General features: G+C 65.5%; 2 protein-coding genes across 2 annotated transcripts; one reads left to right on the top strand and one right to left on the bottom strand.

The window, feature by feature from the left end:
• The first annotated feature begins 42 nt into the window (after window positions 1-42).
• GGCX (gamma-glutamyl carboxylase) lies at window positions 43-9683 on the top strand. Its single transcript, XM_032712767.1, has 14 exons — window positions 43-193; window positions 956-1114; window positions 1782-1947; window positions 2506-2584; window positions 2682-2788; window positions 3471-3634; window positions 4273-4532; window positions 5395-5526; window positions 6222-6373; window positions 7393-7562; window positions 7868-7998; window positions 8066-8213; window positions 9213-9402; window positions 9488-9683. The coding sequence occupies exons 1-14, from the start codon at window positions 142-144 to the stop codon at window positions 9645-9647; spliced, it is 2070 nt and encodes a 689-aa protein (XP_032568658.1). The 5' UTR covers window positions 43-141; the 3' UTR covers window positions 9648-9683.
• Window positions 9684-10445: 762 nt separating this feature from the next.
• MAT2A (methionine adenosyltransferase 2A) lies at window positions 10446-13934 on the bottom strand (the record flags this gene model as incomplete). Its single annotated transcript, XM_032712415.1, has 8 exons — window positions 10446-11861; window positions 12203-12336; window positions 12420-12602; window positions 12879-13097; window positions 13178-13321; window positions 13448-13560; window positions 13635-13757; window positions 13835-13934. Coding segments are annotated over 8 exons (1119 nt in total), but the record flags the coding sequence as incomplete, so codon positions are not given.
• Window positions 13935-14655: the final 721 nt, after the last annotated feature.

Below are 14655 nucleotides of genomic sequence, written 5' to 3'. Positions count from 1 at the left end.
GAGCGGGGGGAGGCGGCGGCGGGACCGCCCTCGCGTCCCCCCGGCCCCTCCGGGACCCCCGGGACCGGCCCCGGGCTGGCGCGGCGGCTGCTCGGGTTCGAGCTGCGGGACCTGACGCGGTGGCACCGCTTCGTCCGGCTGATGCACCGGCCGCAGGACCCCGCAGCGCTCGGAGCCTTCCGCGCCGCCTTCGGTCAGCGGGGACCGGGGGGACCGGAGGTCTCCGGGGCTGGGGGAACACCAGGGGCGCTCCGGGGGTACCGGGGCTGCGGGGCACCGAAGGGACCGAGAGAGCTCCGGGGATGGGAGGAGCGGGGGGGCTCCGGGTGACCGCTCGGGGGGCGGGGAGAGCGGGGCTGGGGAGTGCCGGGGGGACTCCGAGGGTACTGGGACCGGGGGGGACCAGGGATGGCCGGAGGTGCTTTGGGGGGACAAGGAAATTGGGGGCTGGGGGGGACAAGGGGCTCTGAGGGGGGACAGGGACTGCGGGGCTCGGGAGGACCCAGGGGGACTCCGGGTCCGGGGGGCACCAGGGGGACAGGGAGGGCAGGGGCCGGGGGAAGACTGGGAGAGCCTCGGGAATAACCGAGGGGGACAGGGAAACGGGGCTGTGGGGTCCACAGTGGCTTCGCGGGCTGGGGGGGCTGGAGGGGCTCCGGGAAAGACACGGAAACGGAGACTGGGAGGAACGGGGGGCGCTCCGGGAGGGCGCCGGGGGGACTCTGGGGGGCAGAGAGGCCGGGCCTGGGGGGGCTGAGGGGATCGAGGGGCTCGGGGGGGCTCAGGGGCTTTGGGAGAGGGATAGCTGGGATCCGGGGGGTCCCTGCTGTCCGAGGGATGGAGGCGGCCGGGCAGTAACGCGTCAGCACCGGAGCAAAGGTTGGGCAGCGGTTTGGGGCTGGAGGGGGGTCAGTGCCCGCCCGGACGGAGATCACTGACCCCCCCCGCCCCCCAGGGCTGCTGATGGCGCTGGACGTGCCGCAGGAGCGGGGGCTGGGCCACCTGGACCAGCGGTACCTGGACGGGCTCGAGGTTTGTCGCTTCCCCCTCTTGCCCTTCCTGCAGCCCCTGCCCCTCGACTGGATGTACCTGCTCTACACCGTCATGTTCCTGGGTACGGGCTGGGAGGGACAGGGAGGGGCACCGGGCAGGGGATGGCACTGGGGCAGAAATGGGGGTGGGAGGGGGACGGGCACCGGGGTGGGAATGGACACTGGGATGGACTGGAACGGGTGCTGGGATGGACTGGGAGAGGAATTTGGGGAAGATGAGGATACCAGAAGGGGACAAACAGGGGGTGGTACTGGGCAGAAAGGGGGGTAGGATGGGGACAGGAGCCACAGTGGGGGCGGGCACTGGGGTGGGAATGGCACTGGGACTGGGACTGGGAGGGGAGCTAGGGGAGGGTGGGGACGCAGAGCCCCACCCCTGTGGGGACAGGTGGGGGGGTGGCACTGGGACAATGTCTGGACCAAGGCACTGAGATGGGCACTGGGACAGAAATGAGGATGGGATGGGGACAGGAACCATGGTAGGGACTGGCACTGGGATGGGAATGGGCACTGTGACTGTCATGGACTGGGAGGGGAGCTCGGGAATTCTGGGGACAGGCAGAGGGGGTGGCACCAAGAGGGTTCCCAGGGGGACACAGAATGTGGGGTGCCCGCAGGGGCACTGGGCATCGTGTTGGGGTCTGGCACTGGACTGGGAGGAGGGCTGGGAACAGGGAAGGGGTGGCACCGGGAGGGGCCAGGGACACACTGAGGGTCCCGTGCCCGCAGGGGCGCTGGGCATCATGTTGGGGTGCTGCTACCGGCTGAGCTGCGTCGCCTTCCTGTGCCCGTACTGGTACCTGTTCCTGCTGGACAAAACCTCCTGGAACAACCACTCCTACCTCTACGGGCTGCTGGGCTTCCAGCTGGCACTGCTGGGCGCTGACCGCTACGGGTGGGCACCCGGGGGGACGGGGGGGCACTGGGGACCCCGGGTCAGGGGCTCTGTGAGGCAGCAGGATGGGTGACTCCGAGTGACACAGGGCCTGGGGGTCCCTGTGGGGTGGCCCCCAGAGGTTCCGAGGTCCCCTGTGGCACCAGGGTCCCCATGGTGCTGTGTGCTCAGAGGGTGTCCCCATGGAGTGGCACAGGCTCTGGGGTCCCCCATGGTTTTGGTGTCCCTAAGGGGGTGGCACGGGTTGTGGGGTCCCCTGTGGCAGCGGGTTCCCCTGTGGCACGGAGTACCCAGGGGGTGACACAGGTCCTGAAATCCCCTGTGGCACAGGGTCCCCCAGGGGGTCACACAGGTCCTAGGGTCCCCAGTGGCACTGGGATCCCCGGGGATGGCTCAGGCCATGGTGTCCCCAGTGGGTGGCACAGGACCTGGCACCAGGGTCTCCACGGGGTATCCCTGTGGCTCTCTGTCCCTGTGGGATGGTGGCACATGTTCCCACAGCTCTGGCAGTGGGGTGACAGTGACCTGGCCCCCCTTCTGTCCCCGGTGTCCCCCCAGGTCCGTGGATGGGCTGTTCCGTCCCCGTAAGCGCAACGCCCACGTCCCGCTGTGGAACTATGCCCTGCTACGTGCCCAGGTGAGTGCCCCTGCCCCAGGGACACCCAGAGCCCCCCCCCGGGCCCCCTCTGGGATCCCCTGGACCCCCTGACTCCCCCTGACCCCGTGCCCCCCAGGTGTTCATCGTGTACTTCATCGCGGGGCTGAAGAAGCTGGATGGGGACTGGGTCGGGGGGTTCTCCATGGGCTCCCTCGCCCGGCACTGGCTCTTCTCCCCCTTCAGGTCTGGGGGGCACAGGGGGGTGGGCAGGGGACAGGGATGGGGACAGGTTGGGGGTGAGGAGTGGGAAGGGAGTTGTTGGGGTCGAGGTGAGGATGAGGAGGGTGATGGGGCTTGGGTCAGGGTTTGGAGGGTGATGGGGCTGGGGTTTGGATGAGGAGGGTGAGGTGGGTTGGTGGGGTCGGGGTGAGGATAAGGAGGGTGACAAGGGGGCAGTGGGGATGCATTGGAGATGAGGGGTTCAGGGTGAGGATGAGGAGGGTGTGACAGAGACAGGGTGAAGAGGAGGATGGGGGCAGAGTGAAGATGAGAGTGTTAGAGGGATGGGTTAAGGGTGAGGATGAGGAGGGGGATGGGGATGAGGATGGGCCACAGAGTCAGAGTGAAGATGAGGATGGGATGAGGAAGGCAATGGGGTGATGGGTCTGAGTTGAGGATGAGAAGTGGGACAGGGACAGGGTGAGGAAGGTGAGGGAGGCAATGGGGTGAGGATGAGAGGGAGTGACAAACAGGGTGAGGATGAGGAGGGTGAGGGTGTCGGAGTGAGAAAAGGGAGGATGAGGAGGGTGAGGGGGTGTCAGGGTGAGGCTGAGGAGGGTGTTGGGGTGAGGCTGAGGAGGGTGTTGGGGTGAGGCTGAGGAGGGTGTCAGGGTGAGGCTGACGCTGAGGAAGGCTCTGTGGCCAGGCTGGTGCTGTCGGAGGAGCTGACCAGCCTGCTGGTGGTGCATGGGGGGGGGCTGGTGCTCGACCTCTCCGCGGGTTTCCTGCTCTTCTTCGACGCCACGCGGCCCCTTGCCCTCGTCTTCGTCACCTACTTCCACTGCATGAACTCCCAGCTCTTCAGCATCGGTGAGGGGAGGGGGGCATGGCACCCCCAGTACCCCCCCAGCACCCCCAGCCAGGGCAGGGGCACCCTCCAGCCCCCAAAACACCCTGAGCCTGAGCAGGAGCACCTTCCCATCCTGCAGAGCACCCCCAACCTGGGCCAAGGACCCCCCCGGGCACCCCCAAAACACCCCCAACCTGGGCAGGGCCACCCCTTGGGTAGGGGCTTCCACTCACCCTATCACCCCCCTTGAGCACCCTCAGCCAATGTAAGGACCCCCCCAAAACACCCCCGACCTGGGCAGGGACACTCCCCAAACCCCTGTAAATCCCCCCCAGCCGTGGCAGGGGCACCCAAACACCCCTTAAACCACCCCCAACCAGGGCAAAGTTCCCCTCCACCAGCCCCCAAATCCTCCCCAGCCGTGGCGGGGGCAGCCGGGCATCCCCTAAATCAGCCCCATCCCCTAAATCAGCCCCATCCTGGCACCCAGACATACCCAGAGCACTCTGACCCTGGGCAGGAACCCCCTCGAGTTCTGCCCTGTCCCTGACAGGGGCACCCCCTCACCCCCCTGTCCCCGCAGCTCCCTCGAGGTACAGGAGGGTCCTTTAGTGCCCCCCGGGTGCAGGAGGTCCCTAAATGTCCCCCCTGTCCCCAGGGATGTTCTCCTACACCATGCTGGCCACCAATGGCCTGTTCTGCCGGCCCGAGTGGCCACGGGGGCTCGTGGCCCGGTGCCCCCCGTGGCTCAGGGGGGTCCTGCCCAGCACGAGGCCCCCCCAGCCCAGCCCCGACTGCCACTACGGGGGCCGGGGGGCACGGGGGGGCCTTCGGCCTCGCCAGCACTTGGCTGCAGCCTTCACCATCCTCTACGTGCTGGAGCAGCTCTTCCTGCCCTACTCCCACTTCATCACCCCGGTGGGTGGGGGGGCACAGGGAGGGGGTGGGGACGCGGGGGAGGGGTTTGGGGGACGTGAGGAGGGGTTTGGGGAACATGGAGATGGGGTTCAGGGATGCGTGGGGTGTTTTGGGGATGTGAGGGATGTTCTGGGGGGCGTGGATGTGTTTTTGGGGGTGTGGGTGGCATTTTGGGGCATGTATGGGACATTTTAGGGGGATTTGACGGGCATTTTGGGGAGATCAGGGTCTTTTTGAGGACGTGGTGGGTATTTTCGGGTGTGGGAGGGCATTTTTGAGGACTTGGAGGTATTTTTGGGGATATGAGGGGTATTTTGGGGGGTGTGAGGGACATTTTGGGGCCTGTGGGAGCGTTTTGGGGGGATGTGAGGATGTCATTTTGGGGGACATGGGTATTTTGGGGGATATAGGGGCATTTTGGGGACACAGGGACTGTTCATTTGGGGAATGTTGGGATATTTCTAGGACATGGGGTTATTTTTGGGTATATGGGGGGTATTTTGGGAGTGCGAAGTTAATTTTGGGACATGGGAGATTTTTGAGGACATGGTGTCTGTTTTTGAGGATGTGGGGGCACTTTTGGGGGACACAGAAGGGGTGAAGTCCCCCTTAGGGCTGGGGGACTCTGGAGCAGGGCATTTGGGGGGCGCAGAGGTACAGGGGGGCTGCTGGGGGGTACAGGGGCAGGGCTGGGGGGACAGGGGGTGGGGGAACTGTTGGGGGGTGGGATGGGGTGAGGCCATTGCCAGGGGAGGCAGGAGGGCGGATATGGGGGTCCCTCCTTGTCCCCCTGGGGTGGGGACCCCTGTGCTCTGCTGTGACCCATTCCCATGTCCTGTGACCCCCCCCCCGTGCCCCCCAGGGCTACAACAACTGGACCAACGGGCTCTATGGCTATTCCTGGGACATGATGGTCCACTCCCGCTTCCACCAGCACGTCAAGATCACCTACAGGGATGGGCTCACTGGGGAGGTGGGCTACCTGAAACCAGGGGTGAGTGACCCCCCCACCCAGGGGGCTGCCTGGGACCGGGGGTGAGGGGTGCCCCAGGATAGGGGGGGGAAGGACAGGGTGTTCCCAGCTTTGATCAGTCCAAATAAACTTAATGTTTTACAGCAACCCCCCTCCCCAAGCCTCAGTTTCCCCCATCCAAGCACGGGAACCCCCCCACGGGACCCCCCCCCAAGCCTCAGTTTCCCCAGTGCCTGATTTTCCCTCCATGCCTCAGTTGCCCCCATCCCTCGTTTTCCCCCCTGTGCCTCCCCTTCCTCCACATTCTCCCATTACCCCCCCACACACGAGGACCCCCACGGGACACCCCACCTGTGCCTCAGCTCCCCCATCCTTCCTTTTCTCCCCCCACGTCTCAGTTTCCTCACCTCTCCTTTCCCTCCTCGTGCCTCAGTTTCCCCCATCCCCCCATCCCTCATTCCCCCCCACCCCCCATTCCCCCTCATGCCTCATCCCCCCCTCATTTCTCCCTCATTCTCCATTCCACCCAATCCTTTATTCTCCCCCCCCCCTTTTCCCCCCCAGTCCCTCATTGCTCCCAGCCCTCGTTCTCCAATCCCCCGGTCTCCCAGTCCCCTCGGTCCCCCCAGCCCTCACTGCCCCAGTCCCCCCCGGTCCCCGCAGCCCCCCCTGCCCCGGTGCCCCCCGTGCCCGCAGCCCCCGGTGCGGTCCCGCAGGTGTTCACGCAGAGCCGGCGCTGGCGGGACCACGCGGACATGCTCAAACAATACTCGTCGTGCCTGAGCCGCCTCCTGCCGCGGTACAACGTGAGCCGGCCCCGCATCTACTTCGACGTCTGGGTGTCCATCAACGAGCGCTTCCAGCAGCGGTGGGCACGGGGGCACGGGGGGCACGGGGTGCACGGAGGGGCAGAAGGGCATGGGGGGCACGGGGGAGAGCGGGAACGAGGGATTTTGTGGAGACAGGGATGGGGAGACAGGGGCATGGGAGGGAGAGGGGTTTGGGGAGACAGCGGGGCATGGGTAGGGGATGGGGGTTGGGGGGTACAGGGTGGGGATGGGGACTCTGGGGGGGGATGGAGGGGGTTTGGGGGGACAGAGGGGCACAGGAGGCACACAGGATGGGGGACTCACGGGTGGAGCCTGTGGGCTCCCTCGGTGTGGGTGCTGCTGCTGGTTCTGGTGCTTCCAGCAGTGGCTGTGGGGCACACACACGATTTGGGGAGACAGAGGGGGATGCGAGGTGCTGGTGGCCCATCTCTACAGGCTGGTGGATCCATGAGTGGGCCTGGGGTGGTCCCTCTGGGCCCCCACACTGTTGGTGCAGCTGGAGCTTGTGCCTCCAGCAGAGATTTGGGTACACACACATGATTTGGGGGGACATGGGGAGATGTGGGGGTGCTGGTGGCCTGTCCCTGCAGGCTGGTGGACCCATGAGTGGCCCTGATGTGGTCCCATAGTCCCCCAAACTGGGTGCTGCTGCTGGAGCTGCTGCTTCCAGGAGGTTTTTGTGGGGATGGAGGATCTGGGGGGCCATGGGGGGTGTGGGTGTCTTGTCCCTGCAGGCCTGTGGACCCACAGGAGTGGGTGCTGTGGTCCCCCACACTGGGGGGGTCCCCACTGCTGCTGGAGCCGGTGCAGTGGTTTGGGGGCACATGCAGGATTTGGGGGTGCTGTGGGGTGCTGACAGCCTGTCCCCACAGACTCATGGACCCCGTGGGTGGGTCTGGTCTGTGCCCTGTGGGTGGGTCTGGTCTGTGCCCCGTGGTCCCTGTGGGTCCGTGGGTCCCGTGGTCCCCCCTGCTGTGGGTGCTGTCGCTCCCAGCAGTGTTGGGGGCACACGCAGGATCTGGGGGGGCCATGGGGTGCTGACACCTCGTCCCCACAGACTCGTGGACCCCCGTGTAGACCTGGTGCGTGCCCCCTGGTCCCCCTGGACCCCCACGCCGTGGCTGCTCCCGCTGCTGGTGGATCTGTCGCCGTGGCGGCAGCGGCTGCAGGAGCTGGAGGCGCAGCTGGACGGACACACGGACACCGTGTTCATCGCTGACTTCCCCGGTGGGGCCCGGGGGGCTGGGGGGTCGGGGGACAGGGTGCGGGGCACAGGGGGCTGTGGGGTACAGGGCACAGGGTGTCCGGGGGGTAGTGGGGGGTTTAGGGATGTCCTGTCAGGGAGCAGGGGGGTCCCAGGGATTCAGAGGGGGTGGGAACCAGGCACAGGGTTTGGAGGGGGGCACACAGGGCATGGTGGGGTTGGAGTGCAGGGCATGGGGGTCCTGGGGATTCGAGGTGGGGGGGTCAGGGTACAGGGTACAGGGAAGAGCTCGAGGGGGGTGGAGTACAGCCCGCCCTGTGTGTTCCAGGCCTGCACCTGGAGAACTTTGTGAGCGAGGACCTGGGGAACACGAGCCTGCGGGTGCTGCGGGGGCAGGTGCTGGTGGAGCTGGTGGAGCAGCAGCAGAACCACTCACTCCAGGAGGGCCAGGGGATGCAGGTGAGGCTTGGGGGGACCCCGGGGGACTCAGGGGTGCCTGGGGGTGCTGACCCCCCTGGTCCCCCAGCTGCCAGCAGGGCAGTACCACAAGGTGCACACAGTGTCCCCGGAGCCCTCATGTTACATGTACCTGTACGTGAACACCACGGCCCTGGAGCTGGAGCGGAACCTGACGCGGCTGCGGGAGCTGCGGGACCGAGTGCGCAACGGTACCGGTGAGAGACCCCCGAGCAGCGCACCCCAGGGACCCCAGAGCCTGGGCATGACACCCCTGGGAATCCCAAATCCTGGGCACTTCACCCCTGGGACTCCAGACCCTGGGCATCTCACCCCTGGGGACCCCAAATCCTGGGCACGTCACCCCTGGGGACTCCAAAGTCCCTGATACCTCCCCAGGAGAATCCCAAAACCCCAAGCATCTCACCTCCTGGGGCCACTCAGGGTGGGGAGATCACAGGGACCCCCCAGTCCCTGGCACTGCTGAGCAGTGGGGAGACACCCCCCTCTCCCCCAAATCTCTGTCAGTTCACTCCCGGGGATCACAGGAACCCTAAAAACACCATCAACTCCCATGCTGGGTAGCACCAGTGGCATGAGGACCCTAAAATCCCTGTCACCTCGCCCCCATAGTGGGCATCCAGATGTGGGGGGGACTGTGGGGACCCCGAAAGCTCCATCACCTCAGCCCCTGCTGAGCTGAGGGAGATCATGGAGGGCCTCCATTCCATGTCACTGGGGTGGGGGGGACCACAGGGCCCCCAAAATCCCTGTTATCTCATCCTCTGGTGAGCACTGGGGTGGTGGGATCACAGAGACCCCCAATCTCTGTCTGTAGGGTGGGAGGAATCATGGCAACCCCTCCAGTTTCCATCAGAAGGCTGGAGGGATCACAGGAACCCCCAGTCCCTGTCACTGGAGTGGGGGGACCATGGTGACCCCCAAAATCCCTGTCACTGGGGTGTGGAGATCATGGCAACACCCCCAGTTCCCACCACCAGGCTGGGGGATAACGGAGACCCCCAGAATCACTGTCAGGGGGGTGGGGGATCATGGGGACCCCCAATCCCTGTCACTAGGGATGGGACATCCTGGCAACCCCCCCATTCCCTGTCACTGGCCAGGGGGATCATGGGGACACCCCAAATCCCTGTCAGTGGGCTGGGGGATCACGGGAACCCCAAAATCACTCCCACCCCCATCCCCCCCCCCCGCAGAGCGGTCCCCGCTGCCCCCCGAGCTGCGGCCCATCCTGGGGGAGCCGCCCCCCGCGGGGGTCCCGCTGGACCCGCTGGTCTCGCTGTTCCTGCGGCGGGAGCAGCGGGAGCAGCGGCGGGAGCGCGAATCCAGCCCGGCCCAGCGCCTGCGGCGCTTCCTCCGCAGGAAGTTCTTCCTCTTCCGCCGCAGGTGAGCCCCCAGAACGCCCCCTTGGCCCCCCCGCCGTGCCCCCCGCACTGACCCCTGTGCCCCCCGTCCCCCCCTGTCCTCGCAGCGCCCTGATGACCCTGATCGCCCTGCGGAACCTGGCGCTGGGCCGCCCGGACCCCGAGCGCCTGGCACAGGAGGTGGCCTTCGCCAGCTGGCGCGGCGAGGAGGAGGAGGGGGCTCGGACCGAGGGCGAGGGAGGAGCCCGGGGGGGCCCCGAGCTCTGAGCACCCGCAATAAACCCTGTTTTTTTAAGCTAAAAATCCTCCCGTGCCTCAGTTTCCCCCCCTACCCGTTTCTCCCCCCTCCCCGTATGCTCCCCCTCCGTGTATCCCATTTCCCTCCACACCCCTTGCCCTCATCCCTCAGTTCCCTCCCTGTGCCTCAGTTTCCCCCCGTACCCCAGTTTCTCATGGTATCCCTGTTTCCCCCCTCCCCTGTGGGTTCCCCCTCCATGCGCAATTTCCCTCCATTCCCCTTCCCCCCTCCCTCAGTTCCCCCTGTACCCATTTCCCCCATTCCACTCATCCCTCGGTTTCCCCTGTACCCCAGTTTCCCACGTGCCTCAGTTTCCCTCACCCATTCCCCTTTCCCCTGCACCCATTTCCCTCCCTGCCCAGTTCTCCCAATATTTGCTTCTCCTCTGTACTTCAATTCCCCCCCGTGCCTCAGTTCCCCCCATACCCATTTTTCACCCCGTGTCCATTCCCCCCGTGCCTCAGTTTCCTCTAATCCCTCAGTCCCTCATCCCTATTTCCCCTCTGTACCCCAATCTCCCCCCATCCCAGTACCCCCCTGTGCCTCAGTTTCCCCCCGTGCCTCAGTTCCCCCCTGTGCCTCAGTTTCCCCCCTGTGCCTCAGTTTCCCCCCTGCCCATTCCCCCCCACTTTAATTTCTCCCCCCCATTTCTGTGCCTGTTTCTCCCACACCCGAGTTTCCCCCGTACCCCAATTTCTCCCCCGTGCCTGTTTCCTCCCCCCCATACCCCAGCTCTCCCCCCACCCCCCAAACTGGAGGCGGCTCCATCCAACCCATCACTTCACTTTTATTGAGACTTTTTGTTTTTGAAGTTTGTTTTTTGGACTCGGTGGATCGAAACATTCGGACGAAACCTCCCGAAAATAGTAAAACCAAGAAAAAAAAAACTACTCGGGGGAGGAGAGAAAGCCCCCCTGCCCCCTCCCCAAGGCACTTTGGGGGGCCGGGCCGGGCGGGCAGTAAACAAGCCGGCTTCTCTGTACCACACCGGCCACGGGCGCCGCGCCCAGGGGCACCCCCAGCGCTCCAACAAACCCAATTCCCCCCTGTTTCCCCCCAAACTGGTGGGGGGGTGGGGGGAAAGCAGGGGGAGGGGCGGGGGGGCTTTCAGGGGGTCAGGAGCTGCCGGCTGAGCGCGGGGGCTTCTCTGTACTCACGCCCCCACCTCGGCACACAATAAATACACCAAACCTTCAAGTATCAAGGGCCAAATCCTCCCCTTTCCCCCCAAAATCCGGACAGAGTTGGGGGGTGCCCCCCCATCGGCGGGACGGGGGCGTGGGGGAGGTTGTGCAGTTGGGGAGTCACTTCAGCTTTTGGATTAAAACCCAAGAAAAGAGAAATGTAAAATATTTTCCTCTGGTACCGAACCCTCGGTGGGGGGAGCTGGGGGGGTCTGGGGGCGGGTTTTAGCGTGTGTCCCCCACAATGTGCATTTTTGGAGCAAAAAGAGGTTAAAAATGAGGGTTAAGAACCAAAACCAGCACCAGCGAGGTCCCAGGGTGGACGGGGAGGTGGAATGGGGTGTCCCCCCACAATGGGACTGGGGGCTGTGGGGGGGATGACCGGGGGAGCCAAAATGGAGGAGTTTTTGTATCCCCCCCCTGCAGCAGGACTGGGGGGACAGTGGGAGCCAAAATGGGGTGTGTGTCCCCCACAGCAGGACTGAGGGGATGGAGATCCAAAATGGGGTGTCCTCCTGATGTAGTGGAATTTGGGGTCAAGGAGGGGATGGGGGGACACAAAATGGGTGTCCCTCCCTGCAGCAGGACTGGTGGGACCCAAAATGGGGTGCCCCCCCCTGCAGTGGGGGGAGGCTGGGGGGGCACTTGGGGCCTTTTTCCCATATCCAAGGTTGGAGTCAGATGGGATTTGTTAAAAACTATCTGGAGGGATTTGGAGGGACACAGGGGGGCCCTGGGAGAGGCACGTGGTCCCCACGCAACCGAAATGATGGCGAGAGAGAGAGAAAAGGAGGGGCTGGGGGGGGCCGGGAGCTCTTCCCCCAGAGCCCACGGGCTTCTCTGTAACCTACGCCCGTGGGAGTGGGGGGAAAAGCCCTAACAAGGCTCTTTTTTCCTCAGTATTTTAGTTTTTTGGGCACTTCCCAAGGGAAACTGTCCCTACCAAAGTGGCCATAGGCTGCAGTCCTCTGATAGAGGGGCTTCTTCAGATCCAGATCCCTGGAATACACAATTCCCGACTCAGTGAAGCGGCCCCGGGGTCCTGCCTTCGCCCCTTCCCTGCCTGGCCGGGGGGTCTGCGGCGGCGCCTCTGTGTCCCCCCTACCCCCGCGGGGCGGTTGGAGCTTCCCGGGGGCTCCCCCTGAGCCCCCCAAACGCTCCTGGCCCCGGGGAAGCTCCAAGCGCTCGGCTCCGGCGGATACTTACCCGGAACGCGCCTCCTCCTGCGGCCGAGCAGCTCCGCGCGGGGTCCAGGGCGCCAGGCGGTCCCCGGGCTGCTCCGGGAGGGACCCCCACCCACCCCGGCCCCCCCCCCGGCGCGGCCCCCCCGCGCCCGTTACCTGACGATGACCCCAGGCCGCAGGTCGAAGTTCTTCTTGACGATCTCCAGCAGCTCCCGCTCGCTCTTCTGGGAGGTGCCGTAGTGGAAGATGGAAATGGACAAGGGGTGCGAGACCCCGATGGCGTACGAGACCTGCGGGGGGGCTACAGGTGAGGCCAAGTCCCTGCTTGGACTGGCCCCCCCCCCCCGTATGGCCCCCTCTGCCCAGTACCCACCTGGACCAGCACCCTGCGGCACAGCCCAGCCTTCACCAGGGACTTGGCCACCCAGCGCGCGGCGTAGGCGGCCGAGCGATCCACCTTGGTGTAGTCCTTGCCCGAGAAGGCGCCGCCGCCGTGGGCCCCCCAGCCCCCGTACGTGTCCACGATGATCTTACGGCCCGTCAGCCCTGCGTCGCCCTGTGGGGGACAGCAGTGTCACAGCTGTGTGTCGGCACTGTCACCAGTGTCATCAGCAGCGCCAGCGCTGTCACCAGTGTCACCACCAGCGTGGCACCACCGTCGCCACCAAGCCATCACTGCACTGTCACTGCCACCACCACACTGTGACTGCTACGCTGTGACCACCACCATGCCACCACTGCCACCACCACAAACACGCCACCGCCATGCCGTCACCACCACCGTGTCACTGTGGTCACCACAGTGCCGCCACCACGGTGCCCTCGGCCGCACCTGGGGCCCGCCGATGACGAAGCGTCCACTGGGCTGCAGATGGTAGATGGTGTCGTCGTCCAGGTACTTGGGGGGCACCACGGCCTTGATGACCTTCTCCTTGAGAGCGTCACGCATCTCGTCCAGACACACATCCTCGTCGTGCTGCACCGAGATCACGATGGTGTGCACCCGGATGGGGATCACGGCCCCGCGGTCCTGCATGTACTGCACCGTCACCTGCCAGGGGACACGGGTCAGGGGCTGCCCGGGGGGAGCAGGGGGCTCCCCGGGGGTTTGGAGACCCACCAGTACCTCACCTGTGTCTTGGAGTCGGGGCGCAGCCAGGGCAGGGCTCCGCTGCGGCGCAGCTCGGCCAGCTTGGCGTTGAGCTTGTGTGCCAGCACGATGGTCAGGGGCATGCACTCCTCCGTCTCGTCCGTGGCGTACCCGAACATCAGCCCCTGCCGACAGGGACGGGGGGGGTCACATCCCAGCCTGCTCACACTGCGGGGTTGCCCCAGCCACAGTCACACTGCAGGGTCCCACCCCGCTCCACTGACCCCACGGCAGCCCCGCGTTGGTCTCACCTGGTCCCCGGCGCCGATGTCCTCCTCGCTGCGGTCCAGGTGCACGCCCTGGGCGATGTCCGGGGACTGCTGCTCCAGGGCCACCAGCACGTTGCACGTCTTGTAGTCAAAGCCTGGGGGGGGAGGCTGTTGGTGAGCCCGGTGCCACCCCTGTGCTGCCACGCAGCCGGGGACACCCCGGACGCACCTTTGGAAGAGTCGTCGTAGCCGATGTGCCGGATGGTGTCCCGGACCACCTTCTGGTAGTCCACATTGGCCCGGGAGGTGATCTCCCCTGCCAGCAGGATCATCCCAGTCTTGGCCACCGTCTCTGTGGGGACAAGGTGACGTCAGAGCAGTGTCACCATTGGCGTCACCCACCCACTGTCCCCCGGTGCCCCCACTCACCACAGGCCACCTTGGCATCGGGGTCCTGCTTGAGGTGGGCGTCCAGGACAGCGTCACTGATCTGGTCACAGATTTTATCTGGGGACAGGGAGAGCGGGAGGCGTCACAGTGGCGTGGGACATCCCGGCCTGGCCCTGCCTGGCCCTTCCTTCCGGAGCCTCCGGCACAGCCCAACCAGGATCCAAGATCCAAACCCTGTAATCCGTAATCTGTATGCCCCCCGGGGCACAGAGAGCCCTTGCCTTATTGCCAGCCTGGAATTCCAGGCATGTCCCAGTTAAGCTCCAGTCCCAGCCAGGGCCAAGGGGATCAAACCCGTATCCCGACTTCCCAAATCCAGTTTCCAGCAGCTCCGGATGCACCCGATGCCAGAGCTGCTCCAGCCATATCCCACCAGACACCCAGCTCCCTCCTGCTCCCAGAGGGCTTTATTTGGGATGGGGGACACCTCCCCCCCGCTCCGGGGTGTCCCAAGGGCCGCTCGTGTCCCCGGGACTGCGGATGTCCTTGGGAGCGACCTTCCAGGCAGGACTGGGGGGGAGGATGAGGCAGTGCCCGGCTGAGGTGAGCAGAGGGGGGTTCCCCAGATGGTTTTTGGGGTTGAAGAGTGAGGAAATGGACTTTGCAGCTTCCTCCCTCGTGGCAGCGTGGGGGGAGCCCCAGAAGCATCCCCAGAACAGCTGCAGGTTGTGGGTGCTGGAGCCAGAGGGACTAGAGCTATGGGGTACTGGGGGTGCTGCGCTCGAGCAGTGGGTGCTGGAGCGTCCAGAGCTGGTGGGGGGCTCAGGAGGTGCTGGAATGCCCGGAGCTGGGGGGTGCCA

The sequence above is a fragment of the Chiroxiphia lanceolata genome, chromosome 28 (assembly GCF_009829145.1).
Source record: "Chiroxiphia lanceolata isolate bChiLan1 chromosome 28, bChiLan1.pri, whole genome shotgun sequence".
Taxonomy (NCBI): domain Eukaryota; kingdom Metazoa; phylum Chordata; class Aves; order Passeriformes; family Pipridae; genus Chiroxiphia; species Chiroxiphia lanceolata.
The sequence above is the reverse complement of the archived record's forward strand: the minus strand, read 5'-3'. Positions and strand labels throughout refer to the sequence as shown.

What these genes read in the sequence shown, in the direction of transcription:
- GGCX (XM_032712767.1), top strand. Translation starts at nt 142, where the DNA reads ATGCACCGGCCGCAGGACCCCGCAGCGCTCGGAGCCTTCCGCGCCGCC. An exon ending in AGCCTTCCGCGCCGCCTTCG is followed by an intron (nt 194 to 955) that starts GTCAGCGGGGAC and finishes CCCGCCCCCCAG; the next exon opens with GGCTGCTGATGGCGCTGGAC. An exon ending in CTGGGCGCTGACCGCTACGG is followed by an intron (nt 1,948 to 2,505) that starts GTGGGCACCCGG and finishes GTGTCCCCCCAG; the next exon opens with GTCCGTGGATGGGCTGTTCC.